Below are 17,522 nucleotides of genomic sequence, written 5' to 3'. Positions count from 1 at the left end.
CAAAAACTATATACATCACATCTCAAAAACGATATACATCACATCGCTTACATGTATATTTTGACATTCTGAGTGAGAGCAGAAGTAGCTCAAGAGTTTGATGTATAATATATGCATGTCGTGTTAAAGTTGTGTGAACTGTCGCAGTTTTTAAAATGTAAACCGAGTTAACTGGCTAGAGTCAGACACTCAAGCCTCGCGCCACTTGGGCTCCATAGGGTTCAATTGCCGTTGCCACCCACCCAGTGATGCGGTTTGTTTACCAAAATGCTGCTCGGCTGATCCCTCGTATAGGCAACATAGCTGCACTGTCAGAGTAGTGGCAGCGTTATAAACCGTAGACCACACTATAAAAACACAAACACAGTGGCGTCTTTGATGCAGCGAAACTGCTGTCTGTCTGACCACAGACTGTAGAAAGAGATGCAGGATAGCCAAGCAAATGTGATTGGATGAATAACGTTTGATGCTAGGCTAATCAGAGAAGGCCGGGTCATGCCTTCGCTATCCTGGGAATAAAAATATCGCCTACGGCTGGCTACTGCGAGACTAGGCGGCCACTAGTGACTTTCTGGGTTCATGCCCACCGAAAACGATACATTCACATGGACTCGCCCTGTCAAGCCCTACCTCGCTGCTGCAGCTTGGTTGGCTGCCTTGCTGTATTTCCGTCTTCAATTGGTTTATTTTGATGTTGCCCCCGCCTCTCGTCTTGTCGTTTGCGATGTCCTGATGCCAGGTATCCCAGCATGCTTTGCAAGGTGATGAGCGATGGACGGCACCGACGAGAGGAGGGTCCATTTTTAAATCGACCAATTGAAGACGGAAATACAGCAAGACAGCCAACCAAGCTGCAGCAGCGGGGCAGAGGACGGGACCACGTGACGCGCGAGGAGCCTGGTGCCCCAGTGACACACTTTCCCCTCTGTACTTTTTGAAGCAGTGCAGCCGCTTCTATGAGTGACTCTGTGTGTGTATGGTGAGATTTGGTGAAGACTGGCTCGAGGCGACAGGGAAGGGCGTGTGGCGCAGACCCCAGCTCCCCGGTCTGCACAGACCGACAGAGGCACAGGGCAGGCGTAGAGACGGAGGGAGCAGTCATGTCTCGAGTTGAAGCAGAGATGAAGGCAAGGCTGCTGTACATAGCAACTGCTAGGAAGTAAAATAGAAAGTACAGGCTATGGCAGTGTAGTATAGCCACAATACTTGATGGAGGGGCGCAACATACATTTTGATATATCGCACCATTTCATTTTCAGATGAGAATGTTCCCCTCAAGTTTCTGCAGCCGTTGAGGGAACAGTCAGTACCATCCACAGGGACAGATGCAGTTGCAGACCTGGACACTGCTGATGACACCTGTCGAGAAGAGACAGACCTGGACACTGCCGATGACACCTGTCGAGAAGAGACAGACCTGGACACTGCCGATGACACCTGTCGAGAAGAGACAGATCTGGTGATGGTCACTGAAGAGGTTCAACAGGCTCAATCAGAGGAAGGTATTCAGTCAGAACACGCACTTTCAACTGTGGCCTATCAATCTTCACATTTTGTTATTCATGTGCAAATATTTTTGGGTGGCGAGTTGGTATAATAGAACCCAATACACCGCTCCAACTTTAACTTTAAACAGTGCTGTTAACAGTGCTGTTAATAATGATAATAATAAACTAGACAACATGTCACAATTGTTGCTTAAATTACTATTGGTATTGTTTTCCAGAATTACGTCAAGCTGCTGAAGAGGGATTAGCTGAAATGTCCAAGGAGCTGTTAGCCATGGTCAACAGCAACCCGTCTCTCACAGCCCCAGTACTGGCTGCAGTAAAGAACTTTCAAAAGATCAAAGACAACCCATCCAAGATCAGCACAGCCTTACATATGTTTGGCCGCTACACAAACACCGGCTTGGCATCTGCTAGATCTCGAGCCATCATCCGTAGAGCTGCCAGGCATGCCGGCTCTGCTGCCCATGCACAGCCAGCAGCAGTGGCCAGGCACAGGGTACCCTGTGCACAGCCAGCAGCAGTGGCCAGGCACAGGGTACCCTTAAGGGGAAGACGCCGCCTTGCCGCTGGACGCCCCACAAAGGTCACAGCAGAACCTGATCATGTTGTAAAATAATGTTGTAAAATAATGTGATAACTATTATAGACCTACTACTAGAACTACTATAGACCTATTGCACTAGCCAGTGTGCTGTCCAAAGTACTGGAAAAGGGCCTATTAGATCGTTTAAGCCCTTATTTCTACCACAGACAACCAGTTTGGCTTCACAGTACTGATTTATGTATCTATGCGTTGAAAGAAGCTGTTAAAGCTTCTGAGCTGTTTAAAGCTGTTCAGATGGTCTGGTCTAAGATGTTTAAAGCTGTTCAGATGGTCTGGTCTAAGCTGTTTAAAGCTGTTCAGATGGTCTGGTCTAAGCTGTTTAAAGCTGTTCAGATGGTCTGGTCTAAGCTGTTTAAAGCTGTTCAGATGGTCTGGTCTAAGCTGTTTAAAGCTGTTCAGATGGTCTGGTCTAAGCTGTTTAAAGCTGTTCAGATGGTCTGGTCTAAGCTGTTTAAAGCTGTTCAGATGGTCTGGTCTAAGCTGTTTAAAGCTGTTCAGATGGTCTGGTCTAAGCTGTTTAAAGTTGTTCAGATGGTCTGGTCTATACTGGTATGCCAGCCAGAGTATGTAGGGGAAATGGGGCAATAGAGACTCTACCTCCTTTGGCGTCGGCAATGGGGTTTGAGGGGGAAGGGGGGGGGGGGGGGGGGTGGATTACTCTCCCCAGCTCTCTTCAATCTATATATGGATGATCTATCTGTCTAGCTAAGCCCCCTACCTCACTCAGTGTGACCCCTGTTTTTTTCTTTTTTTTCTTTCTTTACAAGGTGGACATTTTTGGTTAGGTTAGACCACCCAAATCGTTTTTTATTTTACTGTACATCTCAGAATATGGCGCGAATGGCATTAGCATTGTCCATCCACATAGATTCAGATTCAGATTCATTCAGATTCATTTATTAAGGACTGCACAACAAGTCGGCAGAATTTGCTTTCGGTACAGCAATTGTTAGCATAAATATAGTGTCAGCATGAGACATTACAATATATAGACAGACATATAACAACATAAATACAGAACATTCAACATATACATTGCTGGGGGTTTCAGGGGTGAGTGGAGTTTAGAAACCTGATGGCAGTGGGGAAAAAACTGTTTTTGAAACGTGTTGTTTCATACTGTGTAACGTTAGCATTTGAGCTAACGCTATTGTGACAAACTATATCCAGGATGCACATTGCACATGCAACATTAGTAATCTGATTAATATGACATATTTGGGTGATGTACCCCATCAAATTGCTGTAGCGGGCTGTTTTAAAGCTAGAGCAAAGTTTCTGGTGTCATCTGAATGGAAGAATGACTAAATTTGAATATGTTTTTTATTTTTGTACAATACACTTTTATATCAAATTAGTAGCTATAATTGGGAGTGATGGTGTTACAGTAGGCTACTGGTGGAAGTGCACGGTCACAATCTGGCCCTCTGGTAGCAAGACATTTTTTTTGTGGCCCTCTCATCAAAGTTGCCCATCCTCCCCCCTAGTAGTGCTCAACACATACTGAATATATGGGCTCACATTTGATGTCAAATACAATGCTAAAAAGAGTTATTATTTGTAGAACAAAAGGGGATCTCACTTTTCCTGCTTGTTATTTGTCAGAGCATGCTCTGTTTGTGACAAAACAAAAATATCTGTGTCACTTCATTACAGACCAAATGTCTGATGATTACCTGTATAGACAGCGCCGTTTGTTATATGTACAGGCAAACGTAAGGAAATTCCACTTGTGTTCTGATGATGATGTAAAGATGACTAGAGAGAAAGCATACTGCACCCCTATTTATACTGCCCCCTTGTGGGTGAATTAAAAAAAGCGACCTTTCACAAACTTCAGGTTGTATGACTATCAAGGATCAGTGTTGGTGGTCAGTGGTAACTCATTACAAAAGTAGCATTACATGTAATATATTACTTGTAGCAGTAACTCAGTAATATGTTATTACCAATAGGATTTCAGTAATATACCAGTTACTTTGCCAAGTAACAAAAGTTACACATTTTATGCAAATAACCAACACTATTATAGATGAGATTAACAAAGGAAAAAGGATAACATTTAGAAATTTGGACCGTTTACACTGACTTCAACGTTGAAGGGTGGCGATGTCATTCTGCTACTGCTGTTATTTCAGTGAAAGTAATGCAAAAGTGGTGTTATAATTAACACGTTACTCTACACAGACAGTAATATTGTAAAGTAATGTATTACTTTCAAATAAGTAACTAGTAATATGTAGTATATTACATTTGAAAAGTAACTTGACCAACACTGATGAGGATATTGTTGAAAAAACCCAGGGGGACAGTAGCTTTTAACACACAATAGCATTTTCAATCAATCAACTTTTATTGGCGGACAGGTATAGTCCATAGAAAGAGCAGACAGCACTCAGGAGCACAGTAAGAAAAAAAAACTATAAAAGGCACTTATACCAAAATGTCCACGTTTGACTGGTATCTCACAGCACTAAAACCCGGGTTGACTGGTCAGCACATAATGGCATTTTGAGAAACATTCAAATGACAAAGAAAGAAACGTGTAGGCTACATCAAATGTCTCAAGAGTGCCGGAAAAGTGTTGACTCCTTATATTTACTGTCAATGCTCCTGCCTTACAGAACAGGGCACTATAGTGCTGTGAGATACCAGTCAAACGTGGACATTTTGGTATAAGTGCCTTTTATAGTTTTTTTTTCTTACTGTGCTCCTGAGTGCTGTCTGCTCTTTCTATGGACTATACCTGTCCGCCAATAAAAGTTGATTGATTGAAAATGCTATTGTGTGTTAAAAGCTTGTGTGTTATGTTTTCATTAGCATTAATATTGTAACGAAATGGGTATTCGTCCAAGGAACTGGAGACTTGAAGTTGGTACAGGCTTTTTATTCTTGTCTTCACAATACACGCTCCTAGCAGCTAGCTTCGCTGCTAGCTCTAAACCACCGGGTCAGCTCGCCCACCCTGGCCTGACTGGCCTCCGCCCCGGCCGCTGGTCACATATATCCCCTTCCCCCTAGGAACACACCCACACATATCAGTTCCTAGCCAAGCACGGAAACACCCCAATACACGTAATTACCCGATACGTTACAATATATTACACTAAGGAACGTACATGAACATAATTTATTTCAATGTCCGCTATCAAGAGCCAATTACCCAAAATCTGACACACACACACACACACACACACACACACACACACACACACACACACACACACACACACACACACACACACACACACACACACTCACTAATAGCCATAGAGGAAGATGCCTCATAAAAGGTCACAAATTCAATTAAATTGTACAGTATTCTTGAGTGTGGGTGTTATACACACTCCAGTGCCGTAGGGGGCGGTATGTACACTGAACACAAGTTGGGAGAAGACTACTCTCAAAGAGGAAGAAGGAAGACGTGTGGGAACTTGGAAGTGAACATCACAAACAGCATCAAAGCTCCCTTGGGTGGAATTCTACGGGAATAACGTTACATTTCTGCAATGGAAGTCCCTGGACCGGACAGCGATTGGAGAAGCCCCCAGTTTCGACAAAAAGTCGTTGCGCAAATGTGAGCCATTGTAACGTTACATTGCTGCAACAATAGCTAGACCAGTGCGTCTGTGTCTGATAGCTAACCAATAAGCTAGCTAAGCTAACGTTAGCCTAGCATCGATAGGTTCCGTTCTCTCGTCGTGTAAAACATATAGCGTTCAAAATGCATGTAATGCTGCCTTGCATGATCGGTAAACTTGACCCTTCCCGTTACATTTGACAGAACACGGCGTAACGTCCAATTCGGCATAACGTTACGTCCAATCCACCAAGCAAGCAACACTTAATTTCTCAATGTTTACAATCGTACTTGTAGTTAACGACGTAAAAAGCAATGGTAAAAGTGAAGATGTTGAAATAAGTGCTGCTTGTTTCATTGGGTGTTTAACGTGACCATACCGAGAACACGACTTGTGAAAGGTCTAAACCCTGGAAACACACCAGACGCTGAACTAGTCATATTCTTTGCATATTGCTGAATGGAGTTTGGGGGTGCGTGACGTCCTCCCTCTCTCTTGCATGAACAAAGTGGGGCGTTATCTGAGGGATTTGACTGTTTTGACTTCAGTAGTACTCAGTACCCTTTCCCTTATTTCTGAATCCCAGTACCCCCTTTACTACAGCATTTTGCTTAATAGAAAACTGCAGGAGAAAACTATAGCATATCATGCAATGAATGAATGATAACCCACCATTTATTTATTTATTATTCTATATGACAGGGACAATATATAAAGCATTGCTACATTTAAATAAAGTGCAACCGATGTAGTGTATATAGGGCTTCTAGCCATAGCTAATTTGCAGCCCTTGTCCCTGGTTAGGCAAATAAATACATAAACAGTCCTATAGCACTAATACATAATACAACTAGAATGACCGCACCGTGGATATATGCCTCCGCCAACAAGTGAGCAGTCAACATCCATGTCTTTCCACACTTTAATGTTTGAGCCAAATGTAACGGCGTTCCTGATATATCGTGTTAACGAGCTAGAAAACGGCACTTGTGAGGTCACAGTGTCCTTGAACTTTGACCTTTGACCACCAAAATCTAATCAGTTCATCCTTGAGTCCAAATGGACTTTTGAGCCAAATGTGACAAAATTCAGTCAATGCGTTCCTGAGATATCGCATTAACGAGCTTGAAAATGGTGTTTGTGAGGTCACAGTGATCTTGAACTTTGACCTTTGACCACCAAAATCGAATCAGTTCATCCTTGAGTCCAAATGGATGGACGTTTGAGCCAAATGTGATGAAATATTTGAAATATTTCTGTGACACTTGTAAATACGTGCGTATCTCCGATTTCGACTGCTTGGGTTTTTTAGCAGCACACATTTACCGTCTCATAAGGGACTGTGGAGGGGAGATGATCACTATGCTTTTCCAACTTTATGCACTTTTTTTTATTGCCCGCAACATTTTGTAAATGCCCCAATTTTTTTAGACAGTGGGGGCAAGGCAAAAGTTGCCCCCAACACCTTTTTTAAATGTCCTACACTGGCAGCAGTAACATAAAGAGCTCTTGTCTAAATAGCACTTTGACACTGCATATGTTTGACCAGATAACGTTTCTGTTCCCTTTCAGTGAAGAGGCGCGGATAAAGGCTGGGACCGCACACACCAAGTCGAGCAACGACATGGAAAACCATGTTTATGTCAAAGCCAAATCAAGAGTAAGTACTCCTCCTGTGCATTAGACTATGTGCCAGTCCTTCATCATAGAGGTAAGCTGAAGCCACACATGTAGCTGGTGGAGAGTGACGATGCGCCCTGCCTGGACAGTCAGTGTAAGGACCCATTCAGACACAATCAGTCGCCCGCATTGGCCCCCATTCATAGTCAATGAAGGTAGTTCGACAGGCCCCGGCACTGGGCGACGCAGCGGTGAAAAACATGCAGAGCTCCTACGGCGAGACAGCTCAGGGCAATCCAACTTTTGGGGGATGCAGCCCTACGTTGTCATGTGCTACACACACACACACACACACACACACACACACACACACACACACACACACACACCCACACACACACACACACACACACACACACACACACAGTTTCACTCTTCTCTCCAAAAAATCGCGGCTGTATCTGTTCTCTTCACAATAAAAATCCTCTGGTAGTTTGTCAATGAAAGCCTGCCTGCCTCAGCACTCATATTTTCCTGGTTCGCTCGCACACATGCTTGTTTTGAAGTGAGATCGCCCACCCCGACGGACTACAGCCGGACTACTATACGTGTACAGCCGGACTACTATACGTCTACAGCCGGACTACTATACGTCTACACCCGGACGACTATACGTCTCGACGGATTGTGTCTGAATTGGGCCTAATGCAGCTCTACTGTACTTGTCCTCAGTCAGTATGGTCATGATGATCTGTTGTTTTCACTTTCACTATTGAGAACCTAGCACTCTTTTTCTAGGAGGAATATTTGTCTCTGGTGGCAAGACTGATCATACACTTCAGAGACATTCGTAAGTATTCTGACTTGCACATGTCTTTGAAACAGGATAGGGAATTTCCATAGCAGTGAATGTCATTGGTTAATTTTGGGATGAGCCTCTGATCTGTGGCTAATTTGTTAACCCGATTGTATTTTGGGAGCAGTTCAAAAGTTTCAGTTATTATTGATGCAGTTCCTAATCCTAATACATTTGGTCTTATTTACAGACAAGAAGGCACATGGTGGTCCAGGTAAGTGATTTTACCTATGTATGGATGCCCCCCCCCCTTCATTGATTTGTCTTTGCTGTGTTCTGTCCTCTACTACACCTGTCCACTATTTACACTCATAGTGTTCATGGTTTCTGCTGCGCATGTTTGAGCTGCGTAATATTGTCTGTTGTCTACCTTTCTGCTAGATCCCATGAATGCCCTGACTAACCTGACAGGGGTTGGAGGAGGGGGCCCAGGCGGTGTTGGCATGGGCCCTCGCCCCACCGTGGCCCAGGTGGGTGGCATGGGGGCCATGGGGCAGATGCAGATAGGCCCGCATGCCATGGCAGGGGTGGCTGGACCCCCGCAAGCCAGTGAGTGTGTTTCCTCTCCATGTGCTGTTTGTTTGCATCTCTTTCCAGACCGTCCGTTCACAATGGATGCTGGCTGACCCGCATAATTTGGCACTGACATAATTTGCCTGTAAAAGAGCCGCTCCTACTTTCAGTCTCAGCTTCGGCGCGATCTGTGTTTTTGAGACTTCTCCAGACCTTCTGCTCACCAGCACAACTGCTTCTCAGCTGCTGGATACCCTGTCTCTCTTTCCTTCTCTCTTGCTCTCTCTCTCTCTCTCTCTCTCTCTCTTCTCCTTCAAACTTGCTGTTTATTAGGAGGTCCAAGCCAGATGCAGATGCAGCAGATCGTGCAAGCACAGCAGCAACAGCAGCAACAGCAGCAACAGTCCATCCAGTTCCAGCAATTCCAGCAACAACAACAGCAACAGCAGCAACAGCAACAGAACGCCATGCAACAGCAACAGCAGCAAAATGCCTTGCAGCAACAGCAACAGAACGCCTTGCAGCAACAGGTTAGGCTATCGATTAGCTAGATTACTTTGCTAGGTAGTTCCGGGTAAGGTTAGAGTAGTTAGAATGTCTGCAGCTCTTGCTTGTTTTTCCTTTGGCCGCTCAAATTATAATATATGATCATTTGATTATTGAATGAGATTTTGCTTCCATGAACCATATTGTGATAAATATTTTGATATCGAGAAAGATCCTTATGATTATTGTGATATTGATTTCAACTGTATCGCCCAGCCCTATCTGTTCTGTTCTCTCCATTCTCCCCCTCTCCCTTCTCCCCCCCTCCCTCTTCTCTCTCCCTCCTCTCTCTACTATAAGATTGTTCAATCCTGTTTTTTGATAGTCCTTAGTTCGACACGTTCTCTGTAAGCCCACTGAGACATGATTGTGAATTCAGGCTACACAATCAACTTGATTTGATTTGACTCAACAGCAACAGAACGCCTTGCAGCAGCAACAGCAACAAAATGCCTTGCAGCAACAGCAACAGAACGCCTTGCAACAGCAACAGAACGCGGCCATCCAGCAGCAGTTCCAGGTGCAGCAGCAGCTGAAGTTGCAGCAACTGCAGCAGCAGCACCACCAGAACCAACAGCTCCAGCAGCAGCATCAGAACCAGCAGCAGCAGGCGCAGGCGCAGAACCAGCAGCAACAGAACCAGGTACATGTGAATCCCCCTTCTGTGTGGATGTCTGTAGGCACAGACAATGCAGCTAGTCTTGGGGTGCAACTCAAAGTGGGGTCCGGAGACCCCGGCAAAAAGGGGAATAATTTATTTTGACTGTAATTCCATCCATAAATTACAGAATCACATTCTGTCATAACTGTTCCTCTTTTATTCACATGCACCATCCACTCTTGGGCTGGTGTCCACAGAAGCTAACCTGCCTGTTCCTCTTTTATTCACAATCACCATCTGCTCTCTGGCTGGTGTCCACAGAAGCTAACCTGCCTGTTCCTCTTTTATTCACAATCACCATCTGCTCTCTGGCTGGTGTCCACAGAAGCTAACCTGCCTGTTCCCTCTTTTATTCACATGCACCATCCACTCTCTGGCCGGTGTCCACAGAAGCTAACCTGCCTGTTCCTCTTTTATTCACATGCACCATCCACTCTCTGGCCGGTGTCCACAGAAGCTAACCTGCCTGTTCCTCTTTTATTCACAATCACCATCTGCTCTCTGGCTGGTGTCCACAGAAGCTAACCTGCCTGTTCCTCTTTTATTCACATGCACCATCCACTCTCTGGCTCGTGTCCACAGATGCTAACCTGCCTGTTCCTCTTTTATTCACATGCACCATCCACTCTCTGGCCGGTGTCCACAGATGCATCCGTCGAGACTCCAGCAGCAGCAGCAGATAGTGCAGCAGCAGCTGCAGCTTCAGCAGCAACATGCTCAAGCCCAGGCACAGGCACAGGTAGGGCTGGGCAATATAGCCATATTCTATCCATATCGTGATATGAGACTAGATATCGTCTTAGATTTTGGACATCATAATATCGTGATATAGCATAAGTCTTGTCTTTTCCCGGTTTTATAGGCTGCATTACAGTAAACATATTTTATTTTCTTAATTTACCAGTAGAGCTGTGCATCTTCACTGATCTCACGATTCGATACGATTCGATTATACAAGTCTACGATTCGATTCGATTCGATTATACGATGCATCTCGATGCATCTCCGATGCATCGCGATGCATCTTAAATCGATGCATCACTTTTTCCGCAATACATGATTTATTTTTTCTCACTTTTTTTTTCTCACTGTGTGGCTACTTTTAAAATAAAAGTGCATTTGGAATTGCATTGTATTATGATCCATAATTAAAATAAACAACTGCATGTACTTACATTCTATTTTATTTGATTATTAAAAAAAATAAAATAAAAAAATAATTAAATAATCGATTTTTGATATTTGTTAATCGATTCAGAATCGTCCTATTAAGCATCGCGATGCATCTCTGAATCGATTATTTTCGGCAGCTCTATTTACCAGACTGTCACTTTTCTAGCTGTTCTATTATTTGCCTGTATCACACACATTACTGATGATTATTTATCAAAAATATCATTGTGTAAATATTTAGTGAAAGCACCAATATTCAGGCAAGGAAACCCTGTCTTTGCATTTTATTTTTATCAGTCTTATTTTAATAAAAATGCTGAAATCTCACATGTGGCTTTGACTTACAACTGAACATTTAGCCCACTTCATAGAAAATACCAATATATGTATCGCCATTCAGCCTAAAAATACTGAGAATGATTTTTGGTCCATATCTGGAAAAAAAGGTGATTTGATATTTTTGATATTGTCCGACCCTAGGCCCAGGCTCAGGCCCAGTCCATCCAGCAACACATGGTGCAGCAGGCACAGTCTCAGCCGCAGCCCGGCCAGCTGCCCTCCCACCCGCAGCCCGGCCAGCTGCCCTCCCACCCGCAGCCCGGCCAGCTGCCCTCCCACCCGCAGCCCGGCCAGCTGCCCCCCCACCCGCAGCAGCAGCAGCAGCAGCAGCAGATGGTATGTCCTTTAATGTAAAAGCACAGCATCAGATTTTTATGCCTCCGCCGGCGATAGCCAGGCCGGAAGGATTATGGCTTCTGGTTGTCCGTACCTCCATACATCCGTACCTCCGTACGTCCGTCCGATGTTTGTTAACGCGATATCTGAGGAACGCCTTGGTAGAATTTCGTCTTACTTTGCCTCAAACGTCGACTTGGACTCAAGGATGAATTAAAGGGAGGGTAGTAGGTAAGAAGTTTGTTATAAATGATGAGGTGGTGCCTACAGTGTTAGAGAAACCAGTCAAGAGTTTGGGAAGATGGTATGATGCAAGTCTCAGTGATAAGGGACAGTTTGAGGAGGTGAGGCAGGAAATTATTCAAGGTATTTCAAGTATAGACAAGTCAGGGCTCCCAGGAAAGTTAAAGTTGTGGTGTTTGCAGTTTGGATTGTTGCCTCGGTTGATGTGGCCACTGACAGTGTATGAGGTTCCCCTTTCAAAGGTAGAAAAGCTAGAAAGGATGATTAACTCATTAATTAGAAAATGGCTCGGAGTCCCACGCTGCCTAAGCAGTGTAGCCTTATATGGGAAAGGCATATTGGAATTGCCATTATCTAGCCTGACAGAGGAGTTCAAGTGTGCTAAGGTTAGACTGGAAATGACTCTGACTCAGTCAAAGGATCCAGTGGTTAGGAGTGTAGCGCCCACAGCTAAAACAGGGAGGAAGTGGAACCCAAAGGAGGCAGTACAGCAAGCACAGTCAGCTCTTAGACACAGGGATATCATAGGTCAGGTGCAGCATGGGTGTGGAGGCTTAGGGTTGTGCATAGGGAAACCTGTGTGGAACAAGGCATCAGTAATAGAAAAGAGGAAGATGGTAGTTGAAGAAGTACATAGGCAAGAGGAGGCAGTAAGATGTACTAAGGCAGTGTCGCAGGCAAAGCAAGGACAGTGGGTGAACTGGGAGAGTGTAGAGAAGAGAAAGTTGAAGTGGAGAGAGTTGTGGAGCATGGAGGCCAGCAGAATTAGATTTATTCTAGGGGCTACTTATGATGTGCTGCCATCTCCCCAGAACTTAAATCAGTGGTTGGGCGAGGATGGTGCCTGCCCGTTGTGTTCTAGTGTATGTACACTGAGGCATATACTGTCAGGGTGTAAGGTCAGTCTCTCCCAGGGGCGATACACCTGGCGTCACAACCAGGTGTTGAAATGTTTGGCAGCTGCAGTTGAGGAAAAGCGGCTAGAAGTAAATTCTCTAGTTGCTAACAAAGAGACTAGACAGATCAAATTTGTACGTGAGGGAGAAAAGATTAGACCAATTAAGGTCAGGCACAAGTTAGGGCAGCTAAGTGTAGGTGGAGCCTGGGAAATGAGGGTTGACTTGAATGAACAGCTAGTCATCCCAGCATATATAGTTAGCACCCGGCTACGTCCGGACTTGTCACTGTGGTCTGAGGTAGAGAAGATAGTTTATTTTATCGAACTCACAGTCCCGTGGGAAGATCGAGTTGAGGAGGCTTATGAGCGCAAGAAAGCTAGGTATGCTGAAATGGCAGCAGAGGCAGAGCAGCGAGGTTGGAGGGCTCGAGTGCGGCCTGTAGAGGTGGGCTGCCGTGGTTTTGTGGCAAAGTCTGTTATTGCCCTACTAACTGAGTTGGGCATTCGGGGACGGAGCCTGAAACTTGCAGTTAGCAACATGTCTCAGGCAGCAGAACGAGCAAGTGAATGGCTGTGGATAAGGAGGAAACATGCTAGCTGGGGAGCTTGCTAAGGTAAGATTGATTGTTTGTTGTTGGTCATGATTGACGGTCCGCATCAACAGGGCTGAATCATTGACGGTGGTGGTGTAGTTAGGAATGTCATACCGAACCGACCTGGATAGCTAGGCTTAGATAGTGAGGTAATATGCAGTTGTGCGGTGGTAGCATGGAGGGGGGTGTTTCCAGGACGCTGGATTACACCGTTAAGCCTTCTTGAGGTGTCGTGGGCCTAACTTAACGAAACATCGGTGAAGGAAGGTGCCCACTTGAAAACCCCAATGACATGCTTCATACTGCTGTTGGCTAGGGTAGGTAACTGGTGTTTTGTGTCTTGTTTATTGGTTTGTTAGCCTGTTAGCTTGTTTTATTCTGGATTGGGCTTCTAAATGTGTTTTTCCTCGGATTCTGGCACAAGGGATAGTAACATCTTGTCCTGTGTATTAATTAATAGATTTTGGTGGTCAAAGGTCAAAGTTCAAGGTCACTGTGACCTTACAAACGCCATTTCCAAGCTCGTTAACGCAATATCTTTTATTTTTTTTATTATTTTATTAAACCTTTATTTCACCAGGTAAAGACTCATTGAGATTTCAAATCTCTTTTACAAGAGGAACCTGGCCAAGAGGGCAGCATAAAAAACAAACATATTTAGGTTCCATACAGACACACAAATAAACATTTGAAGAGGGAGACTTGAAATTACATAAGTAATGAGATTAAGTACAGCAGCAAGTTCCAATACTTCCACATTCCAAGTCCTTTAACATTGAACCAAAGGCTTCATATGAAATTAGTGCTGGCAAGTCTTTCTGGAAGGTGTTCCAGCTAAAAGGGGCAGCATATTTAAAAGCTGTTTTACCTAGCTCAGTGCGAACACGTGGAACAGTCAACTGTAGAACATCTTGTGAGCGCAGGCTATACTGGCCTTGGCTTCTGAGGAGGTGTGTACACAAATAAGTAGGGACCAATCCAAGAAGAGTTTTATAAATAAAACTCAACCAATGGGTACCCTGCGTACATACAGAGACGGCCAGTCAGGTTTTGCATACAAGGTACAATGGTGTGTAAGATGTTTGCAACCAGTGACAAAACGTAAGGCACAATGATACACCGTGCCTAGCGACCGCAGACATTGGGCAGAAGCATTCATTTATAACAAGTCACCATAATCTAGCAGACGCAAGAAGGTTGCAGACACAAGGTATTTCCTAGCTCTGAAGGATAAGTTTTTCTAAAGTAGAAGCCTAACTTCACCCTGAGTTTAGAGACTAGGTTGGTAATGTGAGATTTAAAAGATAGTTGTCGATCAATAAGAATACCCAAGTACTTATAACTTGAGACTAGTTTGATTTATTTTCCTTGTGAGGTGACAATGTTAGGAAGATTTAATGGTAACCCAGTGTTGGAAAACAGCATGAGTTTAGTTTTATCTGTATTTAATACCAACTTGAGTTGCTGTAGGCGGGACTGAACAAGGAACGCCTTGCTGCAATTTCTTCCAATTTGGCTCAAATGTCAGCTTGGACTCAAGGATGAACTGCTTAGATTTTGGTGGTCAAAGGTCAAGGTCACTGTGACCTCACGGCCGCTTGTTTCATGTTCATTAACGCGATATCATACAGTAGGAGCACCTTGATGGAATTTCATCAAATTTGCCTCAAATGTCCACTTTGACTCAGGGATGAGCTGATTACATTTTGGTGGTCAAAGTTCAAGGTCACTGTTACCTCACGAATACAACTTTCTAGCTCGTTAACACGTTATGTCAGGAACGCCTTGACGGAATTTTGCCACATTTGCCTCAAACGTCCACTTGGACTCGAGGATGAACTGATTACATTTTGGTAGTCAAAGGTCAAGGTCACTGTGACCTCACGGACGCTATTTTCAAGCTCGGTAACGCCGTATCTCAGTAACGCCTTGACGGAATTTCCTTACATTTGGCTCAAACGCCAAAGTCTGGACAGACATGGTTGTTGACTGCTCACTTGTTGGCGGAGGTATATCCGCGGTGCGGTCTAGTTTGTATTTTGTTCTCTTTTCCCCGACGGGCGTCTGCGACCCATTCAAAACGGACCCGGGACCCACCAGTTGAGAAACCCTGATTTAGAACGCTGATTTAGAGTTGTGCAATTACTGTCTCAAAGCTTTGCTTATATATAGCGATAAACAACTGTGCAATATCTGACTTATAGCCTTGTTTACAATCAGTGTGGTTTACATATACTTATACTTATATATATTCTGATTCTGATTCTGATTTCTGAACATTATGATTTATTTGACACATCACACAAAATTAACACCTTCCCTACCCTGCCCTCTCCCACTGGCAGCAGCAGCAGCAGCAGCAGATGCCCGGGCCCGCTCAGCATGTCACCATCAGCTCGCTCACCCAGCAGCAGCAGCAGCAGCACCTCAAGGTCCTGCAGGTAACGCAGAGGAGAGGAGGGGGTGGCATGGCTCAGCCTGGGGACAGTGGGGGAACAGAGGAGGGGGTGGCATGGCTCAGCCTGGGGACAGTGGGGGAACAGAGGAGGGGGTGCCATGGCTCAGCCTGGGGACAGTGGGGGAACAGAGGAGGGGGTGGCATGGCTCAGCCTGGGGACAGTGGGGGAACAGAGGAGGGGGTGCCATGGCTCAGCCTGGGGACAGTGGGGGAACAGAGGAGGGGGTGGCATGGCTCAGCCTGGGGACAGTGGGGGAACAGAGGAGGGGGTGGCATGGCTCAGCCTGGGGACAGTGGGGGAACAGAGGAGGGGGTGGCATGGCTCAGCCTGGGGACAGTGGGGTAACAGAGGAGGGGGTGGCATGGCTCAGCCTGGGGACAGTGGGGGAACAGAGGAGGAGGTGGCATGGCTCAGCCTGGAGACAGTGGGGGAACGTGGCATATCCAAAGAAATGTGTCAGTTTCCTGGACATTTGTAGGAATCCTGTTTATACCACCTGCACCCATAAAAGCTGGGCCAGTGGTCCCGCTGGGGTCATAAGATGGGAAAGTGAGGACAATCAGTCAGTCAGTCAGTCATGGACGTTTAGTGAGTTTAGTGGGAAAAGGGACGTAGCTAGGGATAGGTAGGTGGAGGGGCCAGGGAGATGCGGGGCAGAACTGTTGGTTTATTTTGTGTTAAGAGTCACAGTCACTGTAATCACACAAAGTGCAATAATTGCAGAGAGGTTTGGTGACATTGGTGCAGAGACATCATTCAACTTAGATTGACAGTACAGCTCTATTCCAAACCTGACACTGTTTCAACCCTGCTGTGGGCTTGGCACGGTGCCAGCTCTGCCCTGAGAGCCTTTCTGACAGCCCAGCTCCGTGAGAGAGGCTCTCAGGGCAGACAGCCCAGCTCTGTGAGAGAGACTCTCAGGGCAGACAGCCCAGCTCTGTGAGAGAGGCTCTCAGGGCAGACAGCCCAGCTCTGTGAGAGAGGCTCTCAGGGCAGAGAGCCCAGCTCTGTGAGAGAGACTCTCAGGGCAGACAGCCCAGCTCCGTGAGAGAGGCTCTCAGGGCAGAGAGCCCAGCTCTGTGAGAGAGACTCTCAGGGCAGACAGCCCAGCTCTGTGAGAGAGACTCTCAGGGCAGACAGCCCAGCTCTGTGAGAGAGGCTCTCAGGGCAGAGAGCCCAGCTCTGTGAGAGAGACTCTCAGGGCAGACAGCCCAGCTCTGCCCTGTCATAGGATGTGGCAAAACAACATGGGGCTCCTGTAGTTTCTGCTTATACAGCCCTCTGCTTGCATGCTTGCTTCCCTTGTTGTGTTTATTTAGGTGTGTGCACTCATTCACTGTGTGTGTTTGTGCGTCTGTGTGTGTGTGTGTGTGTGTGTCTGTGCAAACCTGTGTGGGTGTGTGTCTGTGCAAACCTGTGTGTGTGTGTGTGGGTGTGTGTCTGTGCAAACCTGTGTGTGTGTGTGTGTGTGTGTGGCCAGGCTCGGGCAGCCTTGCAGCAGCAGCAGCAGGCGCAGCAGGCAGCGCAGCAGGCCCAGCAGGCTGCAGCTCAGGCCCAGCTAGCTGCCGCAGCCGCGGGGCCCGGCCAGG

At 45.8% G+C, this 17,522-nt stretch overlaps 1 protein-coding gene across 3 annotated transcripts in view; it reads left to right on the top strand.

The window, feature by feature from the left end:
• Positions 1–5,547: 5,547 nt before the first annotated feature.
• med15 (mediator complex subunit 15) overlaps positions 5,548–17,522 on the top strand; it is a 34,193-nt gene continuing 22,218 nt past the window's right edge. Inside the window, exons 1-11 of one of the 3 annotated variants that reach the window (XM_083649740.1) lie at positions 5,548–5,692; positions 7,269–7,356; positions 8,115–8,166; positions 8,363–8,386; positions 8,554–8,721; positions 9,019–9,215; positions 9,647–9,874; positions 10,539–10,631; positions 11,546–11,740; positions 15,820–15,906; positions 17,414–17,521. In XM_083649740.1, coding sequence (XP_083505866.1) covers positions 5,625–5,692; positions 7,269–7,356; positions 8,115–8,166; positions 8,363–8,386; positions 8,554–8,721; positions 9,019–9,215; positions 9,647–9,874; positions 10,539–10,631; positions 11,546–11,740; positions 15,820–15,906; positions 17,414–17,521 — 1,308 coding nt within the window. In that variant the 5' untranslated portion in view covers positions 5,548–5,624. Of the gene's footprint in view, positions 5,693–7,268; positions 7,357–8,114; positions 8,167–8,362; positions 8,387–8,553; positions 8,722–9,018; positions 9,216–9,646; positions 9,875–10,538; positions 10,632–11,545; positions 11,741–15,819; positions 15,916–17,413; position 17,522 lie in introns of all 3 variants that reach the window. The other 2 variants (XM_083649739.1, XM_083649741.1) reach the window with 2 other exon arrangements.

The sequence above is a fragment of the Poromitra crassiceps genome, assembly GCF_964638095.1.
Source record: "Poromitra crassiceps genome assembly, chromosome: 13".
NCBI lineage: Eukaryota > Metazoa > Chordata > Actinopteri > Beryciformes > Melamphaidae > Poromitra > Poromitra crassiceps.
Note: the sequence above shows the minus strand (reverse complement) of the source record. Positions and strands in the feature narration are given on the sequence as shown.